The sequence below is a fragment of the Crocodylus siamensis genome, chromosome 11, assembly GCF_052110815.1.
Source record: "Crocodylus siamensis isolate JL-2025a chromosome 11, ASM5211081v1, whole genome shotgun sequence".
NCBI lineage: Eukaryota > Metazoa > Chordata > Crocodylia > Crocodylidae > Crocodylus > Crocodylus siamensis.
In genome coordinates, this window is record NC_143405.1 from 66,495,727 (window position 1) to 66,520,095 (window position 24,369).

Sequence of the window (24,369 nt, forward strand, 5' to 3'; positions counted from 1 at the left end):
CATGTTGAAAAGACGTGCTCGTCATTCTTAATAAACAACTAGAGTAAGAATACATAAGAGAAACAGCGTGGTATCTTTATATGATACACAAGTGTATGTTACAAGAATTCCATCAGGCACGGGAGCCTCAAGGTTTAAGGCCTCAAGCTGGGCCAAAAAAAAAAAAAAAAGAAATGCGTGGTAAAGTTTTTACTTTTAACATCTAAAAATGTCACTTAAAGGTTTGAATAGAAATTGTATTTTTAATAAATCATAATTGCAGTTCACTCTCCTTCTCATTCTCCAGGGCAACGGCGATGCACCGTCCAAATGCGAGGTCAGAAGAGACACTCGCCTCTTCCCACAGCGGGGCAGGTCCAGCCCTCATTCGCTCTGCTCGTGATCTGAGGAGACGCTGAGCCCCAGCCGTCCTGGCCAAACCCATGGTTCACATCTGTTTTCCACATCATAGAAAAGCCAGTTGGCCAGCAGCTTTCTGCAGCTCCCTGCACACAGAATTGGCCTCCACTGGTGCCACAGTTCAGCATGTTCGGTAGGAGACACAAAGGGTAGGTTTTCCTTTTAGATTCTTTTAAAGAGAAGAAGCCTAAAAGGGCTTCATAACTACACCAATAAAAAACAAAATGTAGGCATCTCCTTTAGTGTGAAAGTCTGTACAATCCATCCTCGCCCCCCCATCCCCGTCCAGCCAAGACGGATGCCTAGTGCATGGTGCTGGCATTAGCCACCGCGATCGCTTCCTGAATCTCTCGTATCACCAGGATCCGGGTGAGCATCTGTTCCATCTGCTCTCTGCTGATGGGCTGGATGGAATACCAGATAGGGCTGTTGGGGGCTACCACGGGCTCTGGAGTCAGGTAGAACGTGTCATTCCGGCCTTTCACGCTCTGGGGGCTGTACGGGGAAAAGCAGAAACAGCCAGGCTAGCAGGGAACGCTGGGTAAGCACAGCCCTGCCTGCCTGGGCCTCTCAGGACCCGGAGCACAGACAGCAGCTGAAGAAAGGCTAAACTGGGCAGCCATGGAGCCTCACCCATGTTACCCAACTACTTCCCCATGTTGTTTGTGGCAGGCAGGGAGCTCCATCTGGATAGCTCAGCTCAGCCTTTCAGGTGGGCCAAAACTAACGTGAGGGCCCCCCTGATGTGGGAACGTGTTTGCTAGCACACGGCCAGGAGGGAAGTAGCAGGCCATAAGGGCCTGTTTCTCTTTGTAAGGTAGTTGTACAGAAACAGGCTGCTCTGCTTGCACTGCGCCATTGAGGAGCATGCACAAACCCAGCCACCAGGGACACAGGAAGTTAGTTCTCCTGATTTCAAAAGCCAACTCCCGTCTGAAATGGGAACTGCACCTAGAGGCAGACAGCTCAGCAGAAGTAGAGGGTGCTTCCGGCAGGGCATCTGCGCTGTGCCGGCACTGTAAAACCCTCCAAGTCAGTGCACACATCAGGACTGAGCCCCCCTCTAAGAGCTGAGCAATTGTGATGAATACAGGGTCAGAGGCACATGCATCCCCTCAAGCAACATAGCCACGTAGGTGACCTTGGTATGTCAGCAGAGGCCAAGCCAGGGGAAGACATCCTGCACTGAAACAGTTTAAGGTGTAGCTTATATCTGCATTTGCACATGATGGGCCAGCCCATGCACAGCACAGCCCAGAAGCGCTCACCATTTGAAGAGGTAGAAGTCATAGAGCTTTATCGGACACCTCAGAGGGTTCTCGGGATTCTCCGTCTGCTCTGCATACATGTCATCTGTAACTGCAACCCCCGTGCAGGCAGTAAGACCCGGTGCAGGGCCTGGCAGGGCCCCGGTTTCGCCACTGGATGTTTGCTACCCTTTCCCTGACAGGCAGGGTCACAAGGTACCGCTACCAGAAGGCCAAAAGAGCCAGGTGGCTGCCCTGCCCCACAGCATCGCAGGCTTGCGAGCTGTGGGAGAACCTGCTTCATGCACGAGGCCACTGGCTTCAGCTCTACAGCCTAGTTACCACTGTCCCCACCCAGCTGCAGCCCGAAAGGCAAGAGGCCTCGATGCCAATTCAGTGACTTTGTGAGGACAAGAGGCTGTATTCCCTCATCACCTCTGCATTTCTATTGGACTACTCCAAATAGGAGTTCACACATTCCCAAACCACATCCACTTCTCCCCTCCGTGCACACACTACCTTTCTGGCCTGTCTGGTGTATACCAAGTGCCTTCAGATACCGGATACTTGTGCTCTTATCCTTGGGGTTGGAAGGATTCTTCTTCGTCTGCCTTAAGACCTTGGAGAAGGCCAACTTCATATGCTGATCTACGGTTTTCAAGAGGAAGTACCTGTGCAGCAGCGGGGGACACAGAACAGTGCACCGTGACAGAAGGCAGGCACACTACACTTTCCTGGGTGAGAGGTTGGCTTTGGGATCCCCCATCCAACCCACCCTTGTCTGGATTCCTCACCGCCTCCCAGCAGTCCTGGAAAAGATGCTGAAGGCTCCGCCTTGCAAGCCAGCAGTCCCAAATACTTACTTGGTGTTGAAAAACATCAGCGTAGTGAGCAAAGTGGAAGGGGAATGGGCTCCCAGCTGCTTGCACTCCCACAGCATCTCCTCAGTCACGTGACTGGGGAGGACGTAACCTGCAGCGGTCAGAAGCCAGGGTCAGCCCTGTGCAGTTACAGCAGGAACAGGAGAGGCGCTCCCAGGGAGGGGACCACCCCTGAAGGGTGTGGGGGCTGCTCAATGCCCCCGTTCCACCACCAGAACCGTGAGGAACCTTTAGGAATACATGAGGAGCAGACGCAAGGAGGAAGGACTCCACCTGTATACCACAGCCTCTGGTGCTGCAGTTTCCCACACCACCACCCAGAAAGGGCAGGAACATGCACCTGAGTAACTTCGCAATTAATGTCCAAGTCCAGTGCAGATCCTTCCAATCCAACAGCACACAAGAGCCTACAAGCTGGCACAGCAGATTCAGCCTGGGGCTGAACGCATGCTTGGACACCTGAGCAAGCCTTTGATTCCTCAGGCCTTTTCTTGCTCAGCTGTTTAGAGAGGAGGAGCAGCAGCAGCCTGGATGGCAGTGCGTACCGCACAGCCATGGACTGGCTCAAAGAACAGAGCATGCAAGTCAGAGGCAGATGACAGACAAAAGGGGCCTGGAAACTGCCTTGCCAAGCAAAACAAGTCAGAGACCAGGCAGCCCTGAACACCTCTGCTTAGGCGGAAGCAGGACTGCAAGCACGTGGGGATGCCCTAGTCTCTACTGCAGCACTGGCAAAGCTAGTTCATGCATAACTTGCTCCTTTAGCTGTTGCCCAACCACTCTACTGTGAACGAAGAGTTTAGCAGCCACAGCCTGCTGGCTGGACACTTCCAAGGCTCCGCCTCACGCCCAGGAAGGCTGCAAAACCCTCTGCACTTCAAAACTAAGAGAAGCTTTCAAACATGATTCTGGTGTCACTGCTGGATGCTACTAGCTCCAGTCTCCCAGTAGAGGTACCAAAGCAACATACCACTGTAACTCAGTGTCAGGGAGCTGAGCTTGGAAACAGCCCACGTCAGCCTGTTTCTGGTGGGTAAGATGCTGGCCATTATGAGGCAGCAAGAGTCCCTCTCTGCTTCGTAGGCCAGCATGTCTCAAGAAGCTCTTCCTAAAACAGGGCAACCTAAGTGCTCTTACCCAGAGGAGTGACCCGGGGCTGCACATCCTTGAGAACTTCATGTAACCACTCGGTGAACCGTATGTAATAGAGATCTGAGAAGATGTCGTCCACTCGGCCGTTTTCAAAGAGATACTGCAAGAGACATTCACAAATGGTCCCAGGGAGTGGTGCTGAGCATGCCCCTCAGAGAGGACCTTACTGCAGGATGGCATAGGCTCCTGGCAGCCCCAAGGCTCAGGTGCCAGGCAGATATACATAATGCCTGCTATAGACCTACTCTGCTGGAGAGGGATCCCCAGGCTACCCCTGGAGTATAAAGAGATCCCTGTAGCAAGGTCAGCATGCCAGAAATCATCCCAATTAATGTTGTGTGAGTGGGTGTCACAAGGAAGACTTGCAAGCAAAGCATATGGCTTTCTACTAGGCCACATTTATCTGGAATTTACACTGAAGGAACCTCTTTAAGGTAGGAAGATGCTTTTGCTTTATGAAAGTCCTTGTGTAGCATGCTTGGCCCAGCCAGCTGCAGGAAGCACCTCACAGGCATTGTGCTTCACTGCTCCTGTAGCTCTGTCAGAAAACACACTACTGCTGCAAACAGTCACTGTTCCCTACACCAATAGAGACAGGTTTGTTTTCAAGGTCCAGTTAGGCCACATGTGAACCAGCGACTTAAGCAAGTCCAAACCTAAACCCCAAACTTCAGATTTTGCTTGAAAGACCTGACACGTAATTTTCACCACATTATTCATTTACAATTATTACTATTCCTCCCCAGCCCCTCTCACTAGGATTTAAAAGGACACTGGTTATGGAAGCCTTTGATCATAAAAAAAACCTAAATAGCAGGTATGGAAAACCACCCAGAAGCATCTGCCTGAGTTTTCTGAGACATTTCAGTCTATGAAATCTAAACCTGGGGAGTGTGATATTCAAGGCAGTGGCCCATTTTCTTGGTCTGACGCAGAGCTGCCAGCGCACAAGCACTGACCAGTGGACACGGTTCCACTGTGCACAGGATGTGCAGTGAGACACCCCCTACCTTCTGAATGCACAGGAAGATGTAGTAAAGCACATCTGGGTCGTAGGGCTCGCCATCTCCATTGCGAGCCTCTCGTGTCATTAAGCAAAGCCCGTAATTCAGCTCAGCCACAGCCGAGGAGATGAGATCTTCCTGGAATCTCAGCAGCTGGCGCCCTGCACACAAAGCACAGCAACAACAGCGTCAAAGATACCCCACAGCATGACCTGCCATCCTCCCAACTGGCCCATCTCCCCTTCCCAGCACAGCCCCAGCATTGCATGCTCTTCAGCACATGCAACAGTTGAGGTGATGGAAGCATTAAGCACTTGTACATCTGCTCACAGGGAAACGGGGGGGATGGAGGAAACTGACAACAGCTCCTGCTTTTAGGATCTGCACTGAGGCCTTGGGCAGCAGTGAGGGCAACTATGGAACAGTGCTTGCTAACTCTTTAGGACTCAATCAGAACATGAGGCTACTGTGTTCCAGTAACTGGCACCCATCTACCACAGCTCTACACAGCCTCTTCGCACTCACTGAGCTAGCTCAGGCTAGCTGGCTCAGGCTGGAATTCAGATAATCCTTGGAATGTTCCAGGATGCAACTGCCAAGGAATATAAATCATTATTAACAAATGTAGCTTGAGATCTCAAACTGCCTTCACCTTCAAGAAGGCAAGGAGGACAGGAGGGAGCACTGTGGGTGGTTACACTGAACTTGAAAACAGTCCTTAAATAAACAAAACAAAACATAAAAAACAGTCTCAGGGGAGCTGAAAACACTAAGGCCAGATCAGGAGAGTCAGAGAGCTACACGAGTTTCAACCCCATTAGCTCTTTTCACCTGCTACAAATCTCCCCATAGATAACATTCTAGTGGTGAAAGAAAAATGAGACTGATGTATGTGAGGCCACGACACTTACTGCCGATGGGAGCTAGCCTGTTCTGGGCTTCCTTCTCCAGCTCTGCATTCTTGGTCTGTGCCCAGTTCTTCCACACTTCCAGCCCTTCTTCTGGCTTCAGAGAGTTTGGAAGCAGGAGTTCAGGTGAAGGCTGAGGCTGTGGCTGCGGCTCCACTTCTGCTACCTGAACAGTTTGAGCCTGTGAAAGAGAGTCACCGCAGTCACATTTGCTCCAAGACACTTACTACCAAGCCAGAAAAAAAAGTACAGCTGTTCTATTTGCTTGCTTGTTGGTGCTGAACACTGGAGCAAAGGCATTTATCTTTGCAAGTCACGTAGCACCATGCCCTCTCCTGCTGCTGCGGCCACCATACATATGAGCCTGCACAGAGCACAACACTGCTGTCATGTCTGTTCTGGTGTCGTGATCATGCAAGCTCGCTCCTCTGGCCCCAAGAACACCTGCACTGCCACTCCAAGCAGGGGCTGTAGAAACTGGTTGGTCCATCTGCACAACCTGACATTCTAGGCATGTGTTTTAAGCCAACCTTATAAACTTGCAGCCCAGGTTTGCAATTCATCCATTTCTAAAGGAAAAACAAGCTAACCAATGCAAATGTGAAGAGGTGAAAATTTGGGTGCGCTGGTGCTCCTGCAGAGACTCAAACCCAGAGGATCTTGCCTCTCCACTCTGGGTCAGACTGACTACTATATTTGGGGTCAGGAAGGAATTCTCCCCTGTGCGCAGACTAATATGGACTGGGGGGGGGGCCTTGCCTTCCTCCATAGTGGGATCTCTCACATATATTTTAACCACCTTAAACACTGGTTGCCATTGTCCCCTGCTTTACTGGTGGCAGGACCGGATGCTCTTGGTGTCTTTGTGGCTGTGCGACAGGGTTGACTGTGTAGCTTTAGCAACAGCTTAGACAAGGGTTTGCAAGAGCTGGTTTGGACAGGGATGATCCTGCCTCAGGCAGGGAACTGGCCTGCAGAAATCTCCTATGGCCCTACTTCCCCATGGTTCTGTTGTCTGTGTTAGGGTAAAGCCCTCCAACCTTTCCCCCTGCTGGCTTTGGTGACTGATGAGACATGGAAATGATTAGTTTCTGGGCTCGTGTCCCATGGCTCACAGGACAGTGGGACAACTGGCTTGGCCAGGCATCAGGCATGCAGAGAGGAGGGTGCCCTCTGCTGGGCAAGAGTGGCAGAGCAGCGACAGCTCTGGAGAGATGCCTGGGAGCAAGCCCCAGTCCCATCCACTTCAGCTGTGCTCCAGGGTGTGGCACTTATACCAACACATGCAGTGTGAAAGGGTCAGGTGCCTGTGGCAGCAGAGGAGCCCAAGACACACCACCAAGGCTGATCCTCTCCTAGGGAGCACCGCTCACACTGGACCCCTGAAGGACTGAATCCAACACAACCACCCTAGGTCTGTCACCTCATGTGAACAGCACAAATAGTACCCAGCACCTGTGCTCAGCTCAGAGATGACCTGAGCCGGGTGGGGGCCCAGGGCAAATCAATGGGGCCCACCCCTGGATGCAAGGAAGCCAGCAGCAGATGCAGGGGTGGGGGTGCTGAGTGGCCGGATGCGAAGCTGGTTGCGGCAGCGTGGAGTCACTGTGGCTGCTCTGCTCAGCTCAGTGGGGCCCCCCCCAAAGTGCATGGCCTGGGGCAGATGCCCCGATTCAACACCCCCCCGCCAAAAAAAAGGACGGCCCTGTGGGTACTACTATCCTGCTGACAGCCTTCTCCCTTGTCAGGCAAGGCCAGGATGCCCAAATTGTCCAGCATCACAGCTGTATACAAAAACAGACAGGAGGAACAGTGACACCCTTAGACCCTAACCCAAGCCTTTATGAAGGCCCCTTCCTAAACGGAGGGAGAACCTGACAGCATCCACCACTAGAAGCCATCAGCTGCTGAGCACCAGGCTCAGAGCAGCATGCCACCAACGAGCTGCTTCTTCCGTGCAATGGCAGCTGCCTTCGTGACACTGACAGAGGGCAGGTCAGTCTCGCTTGCACAGGTTGGCTCACTGCACTGCTCCCCTTGACCTATTCATGGACTCGCTGCCATGTTCTGGGTGCAGCCTCTGATAGGCCATAGCACCTTCCTCTTCCCACTGGACCTCTGAGCCCCAGACCTTGGTCACCTCAAGTTGCAGCCATTCTGTCCCAGTACGGTGACCTCTCTGCCCAGGGGGACCTGAGCTACACAGAAAGAGAGGTACTTCCCTGCCCTCCTCTTCCTCCTGTGCAAAACTGAAGGCTACAAAATTAAACACAAACTAGATGCTGAGGTGATGAAGGACTGTAACTCATCTCACTTTTCCTGAGAGGTAAAGAGAACAGGTGCCCTAGCCATCGCAAGGCCCTACTGTACTTGCAGTCCTGTCGAGGAAGAGACGAGGGGACTGACCTGTGCACAGAATGTGCAAGACTGGAGGGAAGTTTGTGCTATAAGCATTTTGCAATTGGCTCAGTGAAGTACGTGTCCTTGCTGGTGTTACACCTGCAGCCTTTCAGGATACTGGTGCTGAACACTGGAGCTGCCCACAGCACTCCCACGCAGTAAGAAGTCAAAGTGCTGAAGCCCTGCTGTCATCGTGCACAAGTTCAGACAGATTGACTATGCCAGGGCCAGCTTTCCTGCAGCAGCTATCTGCACAGCGGCACCTGCAGGACTCTACAGCAAGGTGCTCCCTTCACTGACAGCACTCTGCTGTTATCCTCAGGGCACTGGGATGAAGCTAAGTCACTGCAGAGCTGCTGTCTCAGGAAATATGCGACCTAAGGGTGAAGCAATGCCAGACTTGTGCAGGCTAAACCTGCTTCTTTAGCCTGTCCAATGCTGTGCCTGTGCTCCTCATGGAAAGAAAAAACATCCACTGCCACTCAGCCTGGCAGGAGGAGACTGCTGGCTTGCTTCCCACGATTACCTCACAGCCACTCTCTGCTAGGCCTAGGGCAGACAAACAGGCTGGAGTCAATGCAGCAAATGACTGCCTTGCTAGGATTCCACCCTCCTAGCACACAATGCACCTTGCCTAGGCAGCAGTGGCAAGGGGGACACTGAGGCCAGGCACCAGGGCAGAATGGCACAGTCACAACGCAGGTCTCTGGAAGACCCAGGGAGCTCACTCCACACCACAGCAAGCCCCTCAGCACTCCCACAACAGTACACTGCCTGAGGGAGGCTGGCAAGGCAGGACTTGCGCCCTTCCTCAGGAAGGACCCTTCAGGACACGGCTGTCCCACTGACATCACAGGCCACACACAGCCTGCAAGAGGTTAATTTGCAGACCACGAGCTCCCACCCACTGCAACGGGTTCTCCTGGCTCCCTCTTCCTCCACCAGCTTCTACTTCCTGCCCCCCATTCTAGTGGGTGGCAAGGCGTTGCGCAGCCTGCAGCCAGGGAGCTAAGGGAAGGGAGATGTGGCTCACTAGTCCAGCCTCCACTGGTGCAGCCTGTGGGGTTTGCAGACTCTGAAGCTGGACAGCCTCGCTACATGATAGCTACAGTGGATCCTGGGACAATCCAACAAGGCCAGAGCTTAGGCAGGGCAGTCTCATCCCTCTGCCTGAAACTAACAGGTTGCCCTCCAGCCCCAAGGATTACGCTGGGCCCTTCTAGTCTAAACATGGCTGGTGAACCACTGGGCAGAGCAGCAACCAGACTCCCATGAAGCCCAGCAGGGCCAGCATCATCTTAGGAAGCTGGCAGGCTGCCCAGCTGATGCCTTGGCCTTATACAAGAGGAAGGTGCACCTGCCATCCCTTGGCCCTACAGGGCCAGGAGCGACCCTCCACTTTTTTAATTACCCTCCTCTGTTATAGAGTACCCCTGTTTGATCTAACATTTATGTTGGTTGGCTAGGGCCGTTTTCACATAACAATTGGGTACGGCTATGACAAGAGTAATTACTTTTCATTATCTCATCTCAGTACCAAGACAGTAATGCACACATGCACATGTGAAGGAGGGTGGAATCCTAGCAAGGCAGTCATTTGTTGTATTCCGCAGGATTTGAGGGATTTTGCTTGGTTTTCTTGGGTCTTGATTGTTTCCCACCAAAGAAAGGTCACATTGAGACTTGTAAAGGGTTTTGGCCACCAACTCCAAATATGGCCTTTAATACAGCAATGCATTTGGCCATGATATACACCACACTGCTAAAAGGATGCTGTTCAGTTTCCAGGGTTCACTTCTGTGACATCTCATCTTTCCCAGCTCACATTTACTGGAAATGGGGCCTGCTGTACACAGCAGTGAGGCTTGTTCCAGTCAATCAGCTGTCAAACCCTCAGCTCTGAAGCACTTTTAACCTGCCAAGCATCTAGCGGTGCTCCCAGAGCCAAGTGATTCGCAGTGACTTGCAAGGCAGGTAATGTCTGCTGCACTTCAGGACTTCCATTCTGGAGGGCTGTAGCCTGTCAGCACAGCCCTTACAACCATCCAGTTCACAAACTCAGAACAGAAGTGGTCTCACGACTCTGAACTCCTGCTATTTAATATGGCAGCTCTGAGCTGGTGCTTCATGCCACTACAAAGGCAAGCCCAACAGATCTACCTCCATCACTTGGAACCTGGTCCAAAAACTGACAGGCATGTGACGTACATGGAAGAACCAATGCAGGCTGCCATGCCAAGATTATTGGGCTGCAAAAACATGGGTATCCTGTGCTGCCAAGGATGCCTTCTGACAGATGGCACTGCTCCTTCCCCACCACATCCATGTCCTTAAATCACAGGATCACAGAATCATAAGTCAAGGGCAGACATGCAGAGATGGTCACACTTACCGAACAAGTCACTTGCAACTGCTGCTGCTGCTGCCCCTGCTCCTGGGGTGTGGGTTGCTGCTGCTGCTGTTGCGGGTCCCATATGTGCACTGTCTGCGCCGTGTTCTGGTATGTCCCTGCCACGGCCTGCACGGCCACAGGAATGTGGATGTTGCCATTCATGAACTGTGCTGGGAAGAGTGAATTGGCAAGCGTCTGCACCACTTCCTCATGCGAGTTCTTCACAACAGACGTGCTCCCCACCATCTTCTCTTTGTCGTCCTCCAGCTTCACAGCAGCCAGCGTTGTTGGCGAGCCACTGACATGGACAGCATTGTAAGCCTCCTGGGGGATGGCAATGTGGGTTATGTTTTGCTGCTGGAGGTCACCACGTGGCTGAGCAGAATAAACAGGGATGGTCCAAGTCTCTCCAGTGGGGCTAGTAATGGTCCCAGTGGCACTGTAGAGGTGGGCACTGTCCACTGTTAACAAATCCGGCCTCAAAGACACATAGCTCTGCTGCTGGCCCTGGGGAATGGCCAGCACTGTGGCAACAGGCTGCCCCGAAATTGCATATGATACCGTAATCGGCATATCCACTTTGCGCTTCTTCACAGGCTGCAAGACGCTGGCAGTGCTGATGCGGCGCTCCCCCTCCCGTGGGGAGCCCTGCTGGGAGGGTGGAGGTGACAGCGCCCCCACGGTCTGGATCTGGATCTGTTGGCCCCCTGCAATAGCTTGTCCTGCCACCAGCTGGGCCTGGATCTGCTGGTGCTGTATATGCTCCTCCTGGATCTCGGCAGCCTGGATCTGCTGGGCCGTCTGCACGTGCTGCACCTGAATTTGAGCCGCCTGCAGCTGCGAGGGGCTTGGGCTCTGCAGAGCCTGACTCTGGATGGTTTGTGATGCCTGCTGCTGAGCCTGGCCCTGGATCTGCACCTGCACCTGGATTGGCTGTTCAGAGGCCTGGTGAACAGTGAGCTGGGGTGAGAGCTGCTGGGCGGAGACCTGCTGTGGTGACTGCTGGACCTGGACTTGCACCTGTAACAACAAAGAACCAGTCAGTGCAAACCAGAACTCCCGTACCAGGAACTTGCTGTGGCTGCCAGTGCTGTTCCAGACTGCTGGGGGGGCAGTGGCTGGCTTGGCTCTTTCACACACAAATGCCAGGCAGCACTGTTGGAGACAGAATGCCAAACCACATGCATCTGAGACCCCAGCCTGGCTGGCAGAAGGAAACACCTATCAGGATCTACTCAACATTAGAGAGCAGTGTCTATCCCCCCCCCCCACCAGTGCAGAGGCACAGGCCACACACAAGCTGCATCACTTCCCCAATAAGCGCAGCCTGTAAAAACAGACTGCAGAAGAACATCCTGCAAAACGATTCACACCGATAGGACATGCAGCACTGGAGGCCCAGCCCCTTTCATCACAAATTAAAGGGCATCTCTGGTATAACTGCACGAATTTTGCTGTTAACATTTTAATACCTGCCTTACTGTCAAAGCCCCAAGCTGCCATACTTTTCCATTCATGGAGCACTGCAAGAACAAGGCAACAGGCTCCTTTCTCCAAGGGCCTGAGCCCCAGAAGTGACTGTAAGGTCCCTCGACATATGGCGTGCACTAAGAACACAAGGTAAATCTCCTGGAGAGGAGCAAGGCATAAGCCTACAGACCCGAGGGCTCCTTACCCAGCCTTAGAACTAACATCAGCACTAAGTGGGTAGGTGTCGTGCATATGCTGCAGGTTAAAGAGGCACTGTTATGTCAAAGGTTTCTTTAAAACTTTTAAGTTACCATCACCACAGGCCATCAGAAGTGGAGGCATCCCCAAGTCTGGTCAGCTTTGTACTGTTTGGACAACAGACGGCTCTTCCAAGTGCCGTATGCTTACCCAACAACAGAGAGCACGGATTCAAAACAGCACAACGAAGATCTACACTTAACAAGCAGCCCAGTCTCTTTCTCCCAAGGTTAGGGTGCCACTCAAAGATACATCTCTGCATTAAGATACCTACTCCTTATTGAGAACAGCTTTTCACAGATGCTGACAAGCTGCCAGGAATCAGAAGAGCCCAGAGGTCAGGGGCTGGAGAAAGCAAACTCCTCTTCTGCTCGTTTCAGCAGGAAACTCGAGTTCCTGGGACCAACAGTAATTTACAGTCCCCCAACTGATTTTAAATAGCTGACAAAGCTCTTCCTGCCCTGCCCTGCCCCCATGTTTCTGGATTCCTCCCATCTTCCCAAACAGAGGAGTAGCCACTATCAAATCGGAGCTTCGCTTCACCTACAAGATTCTTCACATCTTCACCCTATCCTGCAGATCTGCTGCTTTTACGTCGCTCCTACCCTGTGCTCCAACACCAATCCCCAGCATTGAGCATACAACTGTCTTCCTCTCCAATAAAGTACCTCCATGCTATCTCTAATACAGGCATGATTCTGTTGAAGAATTAATCTGCATGGTCCCTCTCCTACCACAATGCATACAAGATGCCAAGAACCCCAGTGATGGCCCACTGGACAGGGATGGCAGAGTTAAGACCCTTTCCTGTTTGGAAGCAGTAGTTCATTTATGCAGCTGCCCAAGCATGTTCTCCTCACTCTTGCCCTCCCCTCCTCTCCCCACATTTACTCCAGGCAAATGCCAACATTAGCTATGTGAGGCAGGTGTCTGGCCCCACCTTGTACATGAGGCCAGCACTGCCCAGGCCTGGGGAGCCACTGCAGCACAGTCTGTCAGGAAGGCCCGCTTTGCTGGCTCAGAGTTCCAGAAGTCTTAAACAAAACTGCAAGGATTACTTTGCATCTAGTTGCCATGGAGAAGTGGGCTTGGCAAGGATGCATTGGTCACAGCTGATCTACAAGTGCTGCTGTGCTGAGGTGGAGCTAAGGCTCTTCCCAGGAAGTGCAGTGAACTGTGTATCCCTAGCATGGGACAGGAGCTGCATGCAATGCCCTGCAGCCCAGCTGACAGGCATTTGATCCACTTCCTGCAAAATCACAAGCAGCATTCCACCCTCAGTGGACAAGAGCCCACAGCTGCCTCAGTGACAATGCTATCAGGCAGTTTATTGAACAGAAGGAATCACATCCACAGCTAACATTTCATGGTTTGCCACTTTTTACTCACCAGCATCTCTCAGCTACAGTTTCTTGCCTTCTACACAAAATGGGAAAAGTCTAGGCCTATTGGCCTCTTTAGGGCTCTTCTGAAAGATCAAACTAACTCCACTGAAAGTGCCTTCCAACTGTACATCACAGCCACTGCCATGCTCTTGGAAGACCCACCCTAGACAAGTGCAGACTAAATACCACCTATTTGTGCATAACCTCTTAATATACAAAAGGTGGCCAAGTTCTGACCCTAGGGCAAGCCAGAGACCAGCAATACACAGGCACAAACAAAGGAGTATCCAAAAACCCAGGTCTCCTATGCTTCATATTATGCAAGAGCAGGAATTTTCTGCTTGCATTCTCCCATGTACCCCTTCCAATTTCTCAGGTGCCGTGTAATGAAGGGGGCAGAGGCCAACAATGAAAAGAAAGGCCAGTAGGCTCTGCAGGATTTGGGGCAGACAGAAGTACAGTCAGGGCCCAAGAGCATCATGAGTTGAAAATCTAGTTCTTTTTGTGCTTCATTTGCAGAGGGAACCCAAGCCTTCGGTACACTTAGGTTTTCTGTGCCTCTCTTGGTTCTCGGACTTCTGTACCTATATTAGTCCCTAGAGCAGTGATTCTCAACCAGTGCCACCAGAGCCTTTGAAGGGTGTCTCCAAGGGCGAGTAGGGTTCTCTGGATAGATGTGATATCTTTTATTAGATATATTTTACTAGACCAAATAAACAGTCAGAAAAAAGTTCTTTGCAAGCAGGGAGGTGTGAAGAGATAAGCAGATAAGGGCAGGCAGAGGCTCTCCCCGCCTGGGCAACCCCCTGCCCCCACTGCCTGGGCACCACTGCAAGGAGGTCAGCATGGCTATATATTGCAAATTGGCTGCCACTCAATTTGCAAAGTTATAGAAGAGGCCTCGAGTCCGAGGAGGTTGAGAACCACTGCCCCAGAGCTAGGCTTCGTTTAGTTCAGTGGAGAGAACAGGCTCTCTCTTCCTGCAGGTGGTGCCAGCCTGGTCTGTACTACAGTGCAGACCTGCAGGTGATAAAACTACTGCTTTTAAAACAAAAGCAGTCTCCAATCCCAGAAGCAGGAAACAGCACAGTCAGCATTCCCCCACTGCAGTTTCCACGTGTTAGAGCCTGATGCCAAACGCAACAAAAGCAATGGGGAATTTTCCTTAGCTTCAACAGGTGCAAGAGCAAGCCCAGGCTGCACATCATCTTCCCCCACCTAATCCCAGGGAAGTCCCAGCCACTGACTACATCTGCACATTTGAGGATACAGTTTACAAAGCACTCTGGATAGCCAGAGGCAGGGCCCATGCAGAAGGGAAAATGACAAAGAATCATGCTTAAGGAGTTACCAGGGTGCTGTTACAATTTCTCTGCAGTCAAAGGAAACTCTTAGCCCACTGCTAACTGTCACCACCTTGATACGGTCTCTCACTTGACACCGTTGGAAGACACTGAAGTTATCCTGACTGTGCTCTCTGCTTCTTCCTTATTGCAGACAGTGTTCAAAATGTTCTCTTTCCAACAACCCTGTACTGTAGCAACTCACTGGACCAGATGTGACTAACACTGCTTCTCCTGTCAGCAACTAGTGAACGATACAGGCATTCATGCTGAAAAAGCTCCCAAGTCTTATCAACCCAGGACCCAAGCTCATCAGACTGGCCTCTTACTGCCTTGCCTTTCTGGAAATCGCAATATATTCAGTGGAGGAGTGACATGTTCCTTAATAAACAACAGCACAGAATTCCATGGCTGACTACGAAGAGAAACACTTAAGCCTCTTCCAATCTTCAAAGCTAAATCCAGTGTAGGAAAAGCCTAGTCTTCAGATGCCTGGCATAGGACTCAATGGGCTGGGAGTCTGGAAACAGCTGTTCCCATCAGGCTACCAAGCCTACCTGCACTGAGGGCCAAGCTGAAATGAATCTCAAGTCATGGACTCGATGATCTTCCGAGGTCCCTTCCAGCCCTAATGTCTATGAAATCTATGAAATAAGTACCAGCTGGTACTGGGAACTCTTCAGGTGCTGAAACTCAGCCTTTTCCCAGGACAGAGCAAGACAAGTGCTGTAGTAAATAGAAGTGATGCTTTCTGCAGGCTTCAAAAAACCTTCACATTCTTTCGTATTAAGCTCACCCACACATTCTGCAAAGGCTACTTTCATCCCTCCGGACCATAAGACTTCTTGAGGAGGCCTGTCTTATGCTGTGTCTGTGTTTAAGTCAACGCGAGCAACTTGGTTATTATAATTAATATTTATTAGGGGACTATTTTTTTTTGTAATTTTAAATTATGTCAAGGGCACCTAGAACATGTAGATATGTTCCTTTTTATTTTAGATTTTTCTATGCACTAAAGATATCTTTGAAAAGGAGATAAAAACACTTAGTTTAGAGTTTCACTGAAGTGGCAAGAACCACACTGAAGATGCTATAGCTGCTTTACTGGAAGTGCTTTACCATCTACCAGAGTGAACAAGACCTGAGGGAAGCGTAAATCTCAGAGGCTGACCCATTGCCACCTTGGGTTCTGAAAAGGGGGGTTCTTCTCTGCCCAGTATCAGAACACTGCAGCCCAAGTTGTGCTCACAACTGCAATCCCTCAAGCCCACTACCTTGAAAAAATATCAGGCTGCAAGCTATACCCAAGGGCAGAATGTGATCCTCTACATAGGCCTTCATGACTGCTTCTGACATGCAAACCAGACAAAATTCCAGCTCCCTCTCAAAGCTGGTGGTTATTTTTTTTCCACTGAAATTTGATCCAATTCAGAACCTATGCAGGGAACATCTCCCAAGTAGGAACATGACTTCTTTCTCTCCTTCCTTCTAAAAACAGCAATACTCTTGGCTGTAATGATACTAATGGTTTTGGAAAAGCTATGAAATTTAATAGGAAATGCATCTCCTATGAGAAGACCAGGTTTAGAAATTTTGAAATTATTTAGGTGGATAAAGGTATCATCAACAGAACTAACTAGTGAAGGGAACATATGCCCTCATATTTCTTCGTGACATTATGCCCTTCTATGGAGATGAAGGGGTCTAGGGTCTTTTTTGACTTCTCAGATGACTCCTCTCTATCCTCCATTTCCAGATTACTTCCTGTTCTCCTGCAGTGGGTCTGAAATCAGGGAACAAATCTTATTCTCCTTGGGTGAGGGCTGAAATAGTGAGCAATGGCACTAACGACCTACCAGCAAATCTGTTAGTCAGGAGATGAGCGAGCAGGGGTGTCTGTGCCTTTTCAGGTGGTGGACATCTCACCCTTCCCTATCCAGTTATACACAAACATGAATAAACTGAACAAAATGACCCCTGTGCACCACTTCAGACTTCCCTGAATGTATCAAGAGGCAAAACTGCATTAGTGACTAGCACAATGATAACAATTTCTGCAGCCACAGAGATGAAAACCAAAGTCAAGACCCTTGAAAGTTTCATGCCGACAACCTGCTACTAGCGACAGGTATCCTAGACCAGAAGGAAAAACCATCTTTCTGCTGTTGTCGTATATATGAACAGTAAGAGTGTGACTAAGTGTTACATCCAGAGCGCCCCCACGCAGGAGCTAAAGGATGCCCAGCCATAAGATTGAGAGCCTCTGAGTCTGAGCTGCCACTTCCGTGAGGCTCTCCAGGTTTGCTATTCCAAGGTGAGGATGTGAACAACTCACCCACTGCAAACGGTCTTTTAGGTCCATCCCCACCTCCAAAAGGCTTATTCAGAATTGAGCTTGAGAGCAGAGTGGAGGTCAAGAGGGCTCTGTGTGCACAACACATTCAGTAAACAACTCATTGTTACTGTTCTCAACTCTCCATCAGGGCATCAGCTCCACGGATGCTCAGTCAAAAGCCATCTCCCTGAAGAGGTGTGCTAAAGATCCCTGCCAGTCCAATGGGACTGAAGTGCTGTCCTGTCAGAACCAGCTCTTGGTGCAGGATTGCAGGGACAGCGATTTGCAGAGGTGCGAATTCAGCTTCATAACTGCAGCCCCGAACCCTAGCAGTAGTGCAGGTAAGGGGACACTGTGGACCCCTAGCTGAAGGAGCTCCAAAACACCCTGGCACAGGCGTGACTAATGCAGAACATGACTAGGCACTTTTACCCACATAACCTTAAAGGTCCATCTTATCTGTGAGGCTTTCTCCAGTGGTCACAGTGTACTGAGCCTTTTAAGTCAGAATTCCAAGTAGAGTAGCTACTCCCTCTACAATGAAATGTGCCTTCCCCAAGACAAGTGTGGGCCTTTGAAGCAGGTAGTAAAAGGCAGAGACAGACTGCAACTAATCACACAGAGGGTGAAGCCCAAGTATCACTTGTCTGCCCTACACAGGCATACCTTGGAGATATTGCGGGTTCGGTTCCAGACCACTGCAATAAAGCGAATATCGCAATAAAGCGAATTACACGAATTTTTTGGTTTCCCAGTGCATATAAAAGTTATGTTTACATTATACTATAGTCTATTAAGTGGGCAATAGCATTATGTCTAAAAAAAACAATGTACATACCTTAATTAAAAAAATACTTTATTGCTAAAAAATGCGAAGTGAGCAAATGCTGTTGGAAAAATGGCGCCGATAGACTTGCTCGACGCAGGGTTGCCACAAACCTTCAATTTGTAAAAAACACAATATCTGCGAAGCGCAATAAAACAAGGTATGCCTGTATACTAAGTGGGTTGCTCAGCAGCACTTGCAGGACTTTCTTTCCTGCCTGACACTGAAGACAAAACCTTCAGAACAGAGGTCAAGCAGTGGGGCAGAAGAGAGTAGTTATTCAAATGGCCCTTCTACAAGGCTGGTAACAAATTCAAGCAGTAGGAAATGTTAGGCTCGTGTATGGGACAGTACGAATTCAACAGGATCCTTTAAGAACACATATCAGCAGGTGGACAAGTCGCTGGAAATTTTCCTACAAATACGGCTGTGCAAGCTCATTGTTGAAGCAGTCCCAAGTGCAGCTAGGAATGCCCAGACAGGCAAAAGAAAAGCAAAGTAACTGCAACACAATCAAGGCTTCTCCTTTAAGCACATCTTTTAACTCTGCTTGAGTTAGCAGGGTAACACTGCAAACTCACACTCATAATAAAATCCACGCGTTAGAGCAAAGCCCAGAATTCAGGTGTGTGTCTGAGGTTTGGTTTGATCTAGTATCTGCAGGTACACTCTCAGGGGGCAAGGTTGTCACTCAGCTGCACTCCCAAAGAGGGATCACCTCCTCACACAAGGGCTGATCACATTGCACACCAAACAGGGTTGAGATCATACACAGGCTGCCATCAGAAACATGAGAGGAAGGGGTGAGGGGAATTAGTTTTAGGAGATCCAAGATGTGCTCCTCACAGCAGATTGAGGATTCTGGCTATCATTATCCAGGCAGCAGCTGAGCACTACCTTCAACGGCTCTGAAAAGTGGATGCAGAGGGCCACAGACTGTCAGGTCTAATACACAAAGAAAGAAATCCCACTGGACTGGGAGAACCCGAAACCTGTCCTAAAGTAGGAATGCCAATGTTCAGGGCTTCTACAAAGTACCCTAGAACCCCAGAATGGACAACAAAGAATGATTCTCTGCGTGCATGATAAATCCAAGATGTCTGAGAAAGAGCACTGGTCTCCCACAAGACGGAAACTATTCCTGCTTTAAAGCTGAACTCTTTAAGAGCCAGCTGTCCACATACAGGCAGCCCTGCAGGCCCTGACACAGTGTGCAAGCTACAGCCACTGTCCAGCACTAGGTGCACACTCAAGAATTTGACATGAGCCCACAGTGACAAAGAGGTGGATGTAGGCATTTTAAACAGCAGGCCTCAGACCAAAGCAAAAGAGCTGAGTGCAGGAGCTAAAGAAAATCACAAACAATGCTGTTTGCTCCCACTTGCTGGGGTCCCACCCAAGGCACATGTCCTCATTTTACTTGGGGGGAGGGGGATCAGCTTCTGGCATCCGTTGCAAAACTGTTATTTTCAAGGGGGTCAAGAGCTCCTTTCCTGGAAGGAAAGGGGTTATATATCCCCAGTGAAGAATTTCCAAGGTCCCACTGGAAGGCTTTGGTGCACACTGGAAGGCTTTTGGTGCACCGTTCTCAAGGGAAGTGGCAGAAGATGGAGGATGGGGAACTATCTTCCTGCTTGTCTGGCATCTTCCAGCCCCCTCAAACCAGCTCTTTGGACACAGCCCACCTCCTCTTGCTAAGGCAGGTAAGCATGAAGATGAAGCAAATGTAGATGCTAGCATCTTTGCTAGCAGACAGACCCAGAGGCTGCATAAAAATAATTGTATGGAGATACTGGATTCAAACCAAGCCATCTGTGAATTCTGCGGCTCTGGAGAAACAAGAGCCTAATTTGTTGTAGAAAGGTAAAACCTATTATTTTAGGTTCAGTCTACGGAGAGACCTGAAATCTGCAGCCAAGCATCTATGAAAATTACAGCTGTCAGACACTTCACAGCTATACTGGAGGTCCTCAGCAAATACCTAGCTATCACTAGGCCTTCCCTGGACACTGAACTCCTGGATTTTGTCCTTTGGGATGAACTGGGCCATGCAGTTTTGCCAGGCTGTGACAAAGCATTGGAGTGTTCTGCACCTCAAGTGCTTCTGCTGTGGCTGCTTTGTCAAAGCTCTATTCTTGTAACAGCTGTTACAACAACTGGAGATTTGGCACCCCTGCACAGAGGTTTAAGCAGGTTCACTCCCCACACAGATAGCTATCACTTTCTCCTGGGGTATGAGGCTGGAAAAATAAGTTTAATCTTTTCTTTTGGATCAGACAGAAAGAAAGCAGTTTCCCAGAAATCAAGGCAGCAGAAGGTGGTTCCTTCTACAGCTATTACTACTTTTCTCTTGATTCTCCAAAATGTAGGTGTACATGATTTCTGCACAAGGCTGGCACTGAAATCCCTAATGCTAGAGCTGTGTGACTTGTGTTCCAGAAGGTCCTGGTATCACTCAGGAAGTGGATAAGATACCAGGAGGGGATACAAAGAAGCCAAAGAGTTTGACTCAACACAGTCTCTGGACTCAGGACTGATAATGGCATCAAGTGCAGAGTCTGATCTAGGGGATGTCCAAAAACACTGATGACTCTTGGTTCTCCTGCCAGCAGGAACAGATGAATGATTAAACACGGGTACAACCTCACACTCATCGGGATAACTAATATCTTGAGAAACCACTGGCTTCATGTCCACTTTGATCAAAGTACAGAATTCTTGCTGGAGAAACCTCTTCCCTCACTACTTTCAGTGGGCTCTGAGGGACCACTGAATTGGTCTCTTTGGTTGCATCTTTAGGCCCTGGAGAGAGCTTCAAGGGTTCTTATGAGGCCCCTTTGGGGAGGATCCTCTCTAGCCTGGGAAGCTGCACTACAGGAGGCTCAGAGGCTACACTATTTGTACCTGGGAGTTCTCCTTTGGAAAAGGTCTCCTGAACTCATGTGCTGTGCTATCAAGAATGAAGTCCTTGGCCTTTTTTGATAGCATCTGGCAGGCATCACAGCCACGGGCTGAACATTCATCCTTAAGGGATAAGTAGTACTGCCTGGGCCCAGTAAGAAGTGGGGGGGAAAAACAAGGGGGAAAAAAAAAACAAAAACAAAAACAGAGCAAGGCGAATGCCCAAGGACATTTTCTTAGACTAATCTTACCACCTTGGGTCCAAAGTGACCCCCAAACCAGGAAGATTTCAAACCAAATCAAGAAGCTACAAAGCAAAGATGTCTCAAGTGAATCCTTTGCCTCTAGGAATGATTTTCTGACAATTATCAATGGGGAGAGAGACGCACGCTTGGTTCTGTAACCACTCCAATGAACACACACAGAAATGAGCAGAGAGCGGAGGGACCTGGGGTATTTATAGCTGCTTCCTGTGGAATGCACATGCCAAAACCACTACTATTTCTCCAAAGGGTTATACCACTACATCCACAGCTTCTCCTGGAGCAGGGCCCCAGGGCGCAACTTCACGAAGACACAAACAAGCTTCTTACAGGAAAGAGAAATAAGACTGGCATACACAATACTTGGCATCCAAATAGCAGGGGTTTAAAATGCTGGACTGGTTTAAGCTGTGGCTCTAGATGCACAGGTTCCTGCAACGCCAGCCTACTGCTAGATGCATACAATGAAAGGGATGACTGAGACACTTACCTGGACCTGCTGTGGCTGCTGAACCTGTATCTGCTGCTCTTGCTGGGTTTGCTGCTGGACACTGGTTGTAACAGGACAAGCAAGTTCAAGCAAAGACCCAGCTACTTCTGTGCTGTCCGTGTAAATGCAGTTGCCACCCTGCTGATATACCATCGTGGTAGTGGCTGTCTGCTGGAACTCCTGTAGAGCTTCAGGCCCCTTGGAAGCAAGGGAGTCCAGGAACTCCTTCATCCTGTGCTGAGGGATTGTTCGCGCCTTCACACGGATGTATTCTTCAAAGGAAATGGTGTTCTCCAGGGAATTATTCATATTGCAAGGTCCTCAGGATTCCTTAACAAAGAGAAATTTGAATACTTTAATGGTTATACTGTACAAGAACATGAGCAAAGTCGGTGGCAAACCACAGAGTGGAGCCCTGCCAGGTAAGCGTGCATACCCTGAAGCCTTGCAAGGCAGGAGCTGTAGTGTTAAGGTACCATATTTCTTTAGACAGTAGTCAGTCCCTGGTTAACTGTGATAGGTCTGAACAGAGTTTTCAGACTGCCAACTGGAGAGGGGAAAGAAAACAGCAGCGAGAAGATTCCAGGAGAGAGGAAAAGGAGGTCTGGAAACAAGGGGACACCAGCAGCAGCCTGTGTGAGGAGGACATGCATGTGAGGTGAAGAGAGAAAAAGAAACCTGGAGAACAGGAAGAGAGTGAGGGCAAGAAAAACAGAGCAAAAAATCCACTTGAGAGCTCAAGGGTACTGAGTTCAAGGGTATGATTCATTTGAATCGGTTCTCATAGTAAGGCAGGATAAGTCAGCATTTCTCTGATGAATTTATTTCTGTTTCTAATTAGCCTGGCAAATGATAAACGCATTTAGACATTAAACCTCCAACCACTGGCGCGGTCATGAAGTCCACTATAGCGACAGAGTTCAAACCACAGTTGCCAGAGCACTGAACTTTGGGAGTCTTGGGCTAGTGATATACGAAGAGGAGAAAAGGGGGACACAGACAGTGCCTTGTATGAGCTATAGCAACAGGTGCTGCACAGAAAACAGCTACAGAAAAAGGAAGCAATCCCATAGCTTCAACGCTGAATGGCTGCAAGAGACTTGCTACAGCCAGGCAGCCCCACTTTAATCAAGCACCACCGCAGATGGAGCTCAGGGTCAAAGAGGTGCAGCAGCAGCAGCCTGTCAGCAGTGCTACATGCAATTTAAACAGGACTCCAGCTCCAGCCCTCACTGAAGTCCAGGAGCACAGGACCAGGCCTGGACTCCCTCTTCCCCATTGAGGGACAGAGTCTGAACACGGCCACGATCACTGATGCACAAGGGGATTGTGGCTGTGAGGCACGGGCTGCAGGCAGCCAGCGTGTGGATCCCCACGGGAGAGCAACACATGCAAGCTTCAGAAACTTCCGTCGCTTAATCCACGCGTGGCCTCTGGAGTGAACTTGAGCATTTACACCACAGGCATCCCTGGAGCCGTGCCCATGCCCAGTGCGCTGCTGTGCTGAGTGCCCCAGTGTCTTTACCGGCCCCAGGCAGAGGCTGCCATGCACCCACAGTCACCGGAAAAGAGAAGAGTTTGCTATGGTGTCACTGGCGTTTCCTGGTGACGGCAGCTTTCTAAGCAGACCCATGTGCACGGGACAGAAAGACTGGACCCGGTATGGGGTGCAGGAACGCTGCTTGGCTTGGCCTACCCTGCCCTGGTCTCCAGGGACCATGGAGAAAGACACAATGGTTCCTGCAAGCGCCCACGGGAAACGCCGTAGGAGGGGTGCAATGAGCAGCATCCCTCGGGAGTGGCGCGGGGAATCCTCCCTACGGGGAGCCTCGTTCCGGCCGCGCTCGGGGCAGCGGGGGGGGGGCCTGCGGCGGGGCCCGCGCCGGAACAAAGGCCGGGCCAAGGCCAGGAGGCCCACGGGGGAAGGGGGGTCAATTAAAACAATTATCATCACGCGCGCGGGGGGGGAAGGGGGGGCGGCGCAGCCGAGGCGGCGGCGGCAGCGGGAGGAGCAGGCCCCGCGCGGGCGCGGGCACGGCCGCGGGCACGACCCGCCGGCGGGGCCCTTCCCGCGCGCGCCCCACCCCGCCCCGGGCGCAACGGGCGAGAGCGCGCGCGCCGCGGGGCCGGGCCGCACCTCCTCCTCCCCCCGCTCACCCGCCCGGGCCCGCGCCCCTGCCACCTCCCCCAGGCCCAGCCCCGCCGCCCCGCGCCCACCCGCCCGAGCGCGAGGCCGCCGCCGCTGCCGCCGCCGCCCCTCACCCCGGCGCCGCCGCCTCCCTCCGCCGCGCCGCCGCCGCCGCCCGGGCCTGAGCCGTCCCCTCACAGCTCCCCGGGCGCCATCTTACATTCAACCCCCCGCAGCCAATCCACGCGCCGCGCCGCTCTCGCGAGGCCGCCGCCTCCAAATCTCGCGAGAGCCCCATCCTCGCCTGCCCACTGCCTTAAAGGGGCCACGCCCGGGGCGGGGCCACGCGGGGGCAGGGGGCAGGGCCCGCGTGGGTACCGCGTCCTGCTGCACTCCACCCGGGACCGGCAGGCGGCGGCGGAGGGCCGCCTGCTGGCCTTCGCCCCTTTCGCGCCGGGCCCCTGCGGGCTGCAGGCGTGCGCATGCACACTCGCGCCCGCCCACACACGCACACACATAGGTGCACGTGCCAGGGCCCACACAGACACAGTAGCACACACGCACAGGCATGGACCAGGCAAGTACAT

General features: G+C 51.2%; 1 protein-coding gene across 2 annotated transcripts; it reads right to left on the reverse strand.

Moving 5' to 3' along the window:
• Window positions 1-24,023, reverse strand: QRICH1 (glutamine rich 1). Of its 2 annotated transcripts, none has more exons than XM_090022114.1 (10): window positions 24,003-24,023; window positions 21,655-21,984; window positions 10,384-11,403; window positions 5,595-5,772; window positions 4,690-4,844; window positions 3,665-3,779; window positions 2,510-2,618; window positions 2,166-2,317; window positions 1,668-1,758; window positions 1-894 (listed from the first exon to the last, which is right to left on the reverse strand). In XM_090022114.1, exons 2-10 carry the CDS (start codon window positions 21,961-21,963, stop codon window positions 702-704), a joined length of 2,322 nt encoding a protein of 773 aa, XP_089878240.1. In that variant the 5' UTR covers window positions 21,964-21,984; window positions 24,003-24,023; the 3' UTR covers window positions 1-701. The 2 variants fall into 2 exon arrangements, with proteins under 2 accessions (XP_089878240.1, XP_089878239.1); XM_090022113.1 differs by having other exon boundaries at window positions 23,917-24,016.
• Window positions 24,024-24,369: the final 346 nt, after the last annotated feature.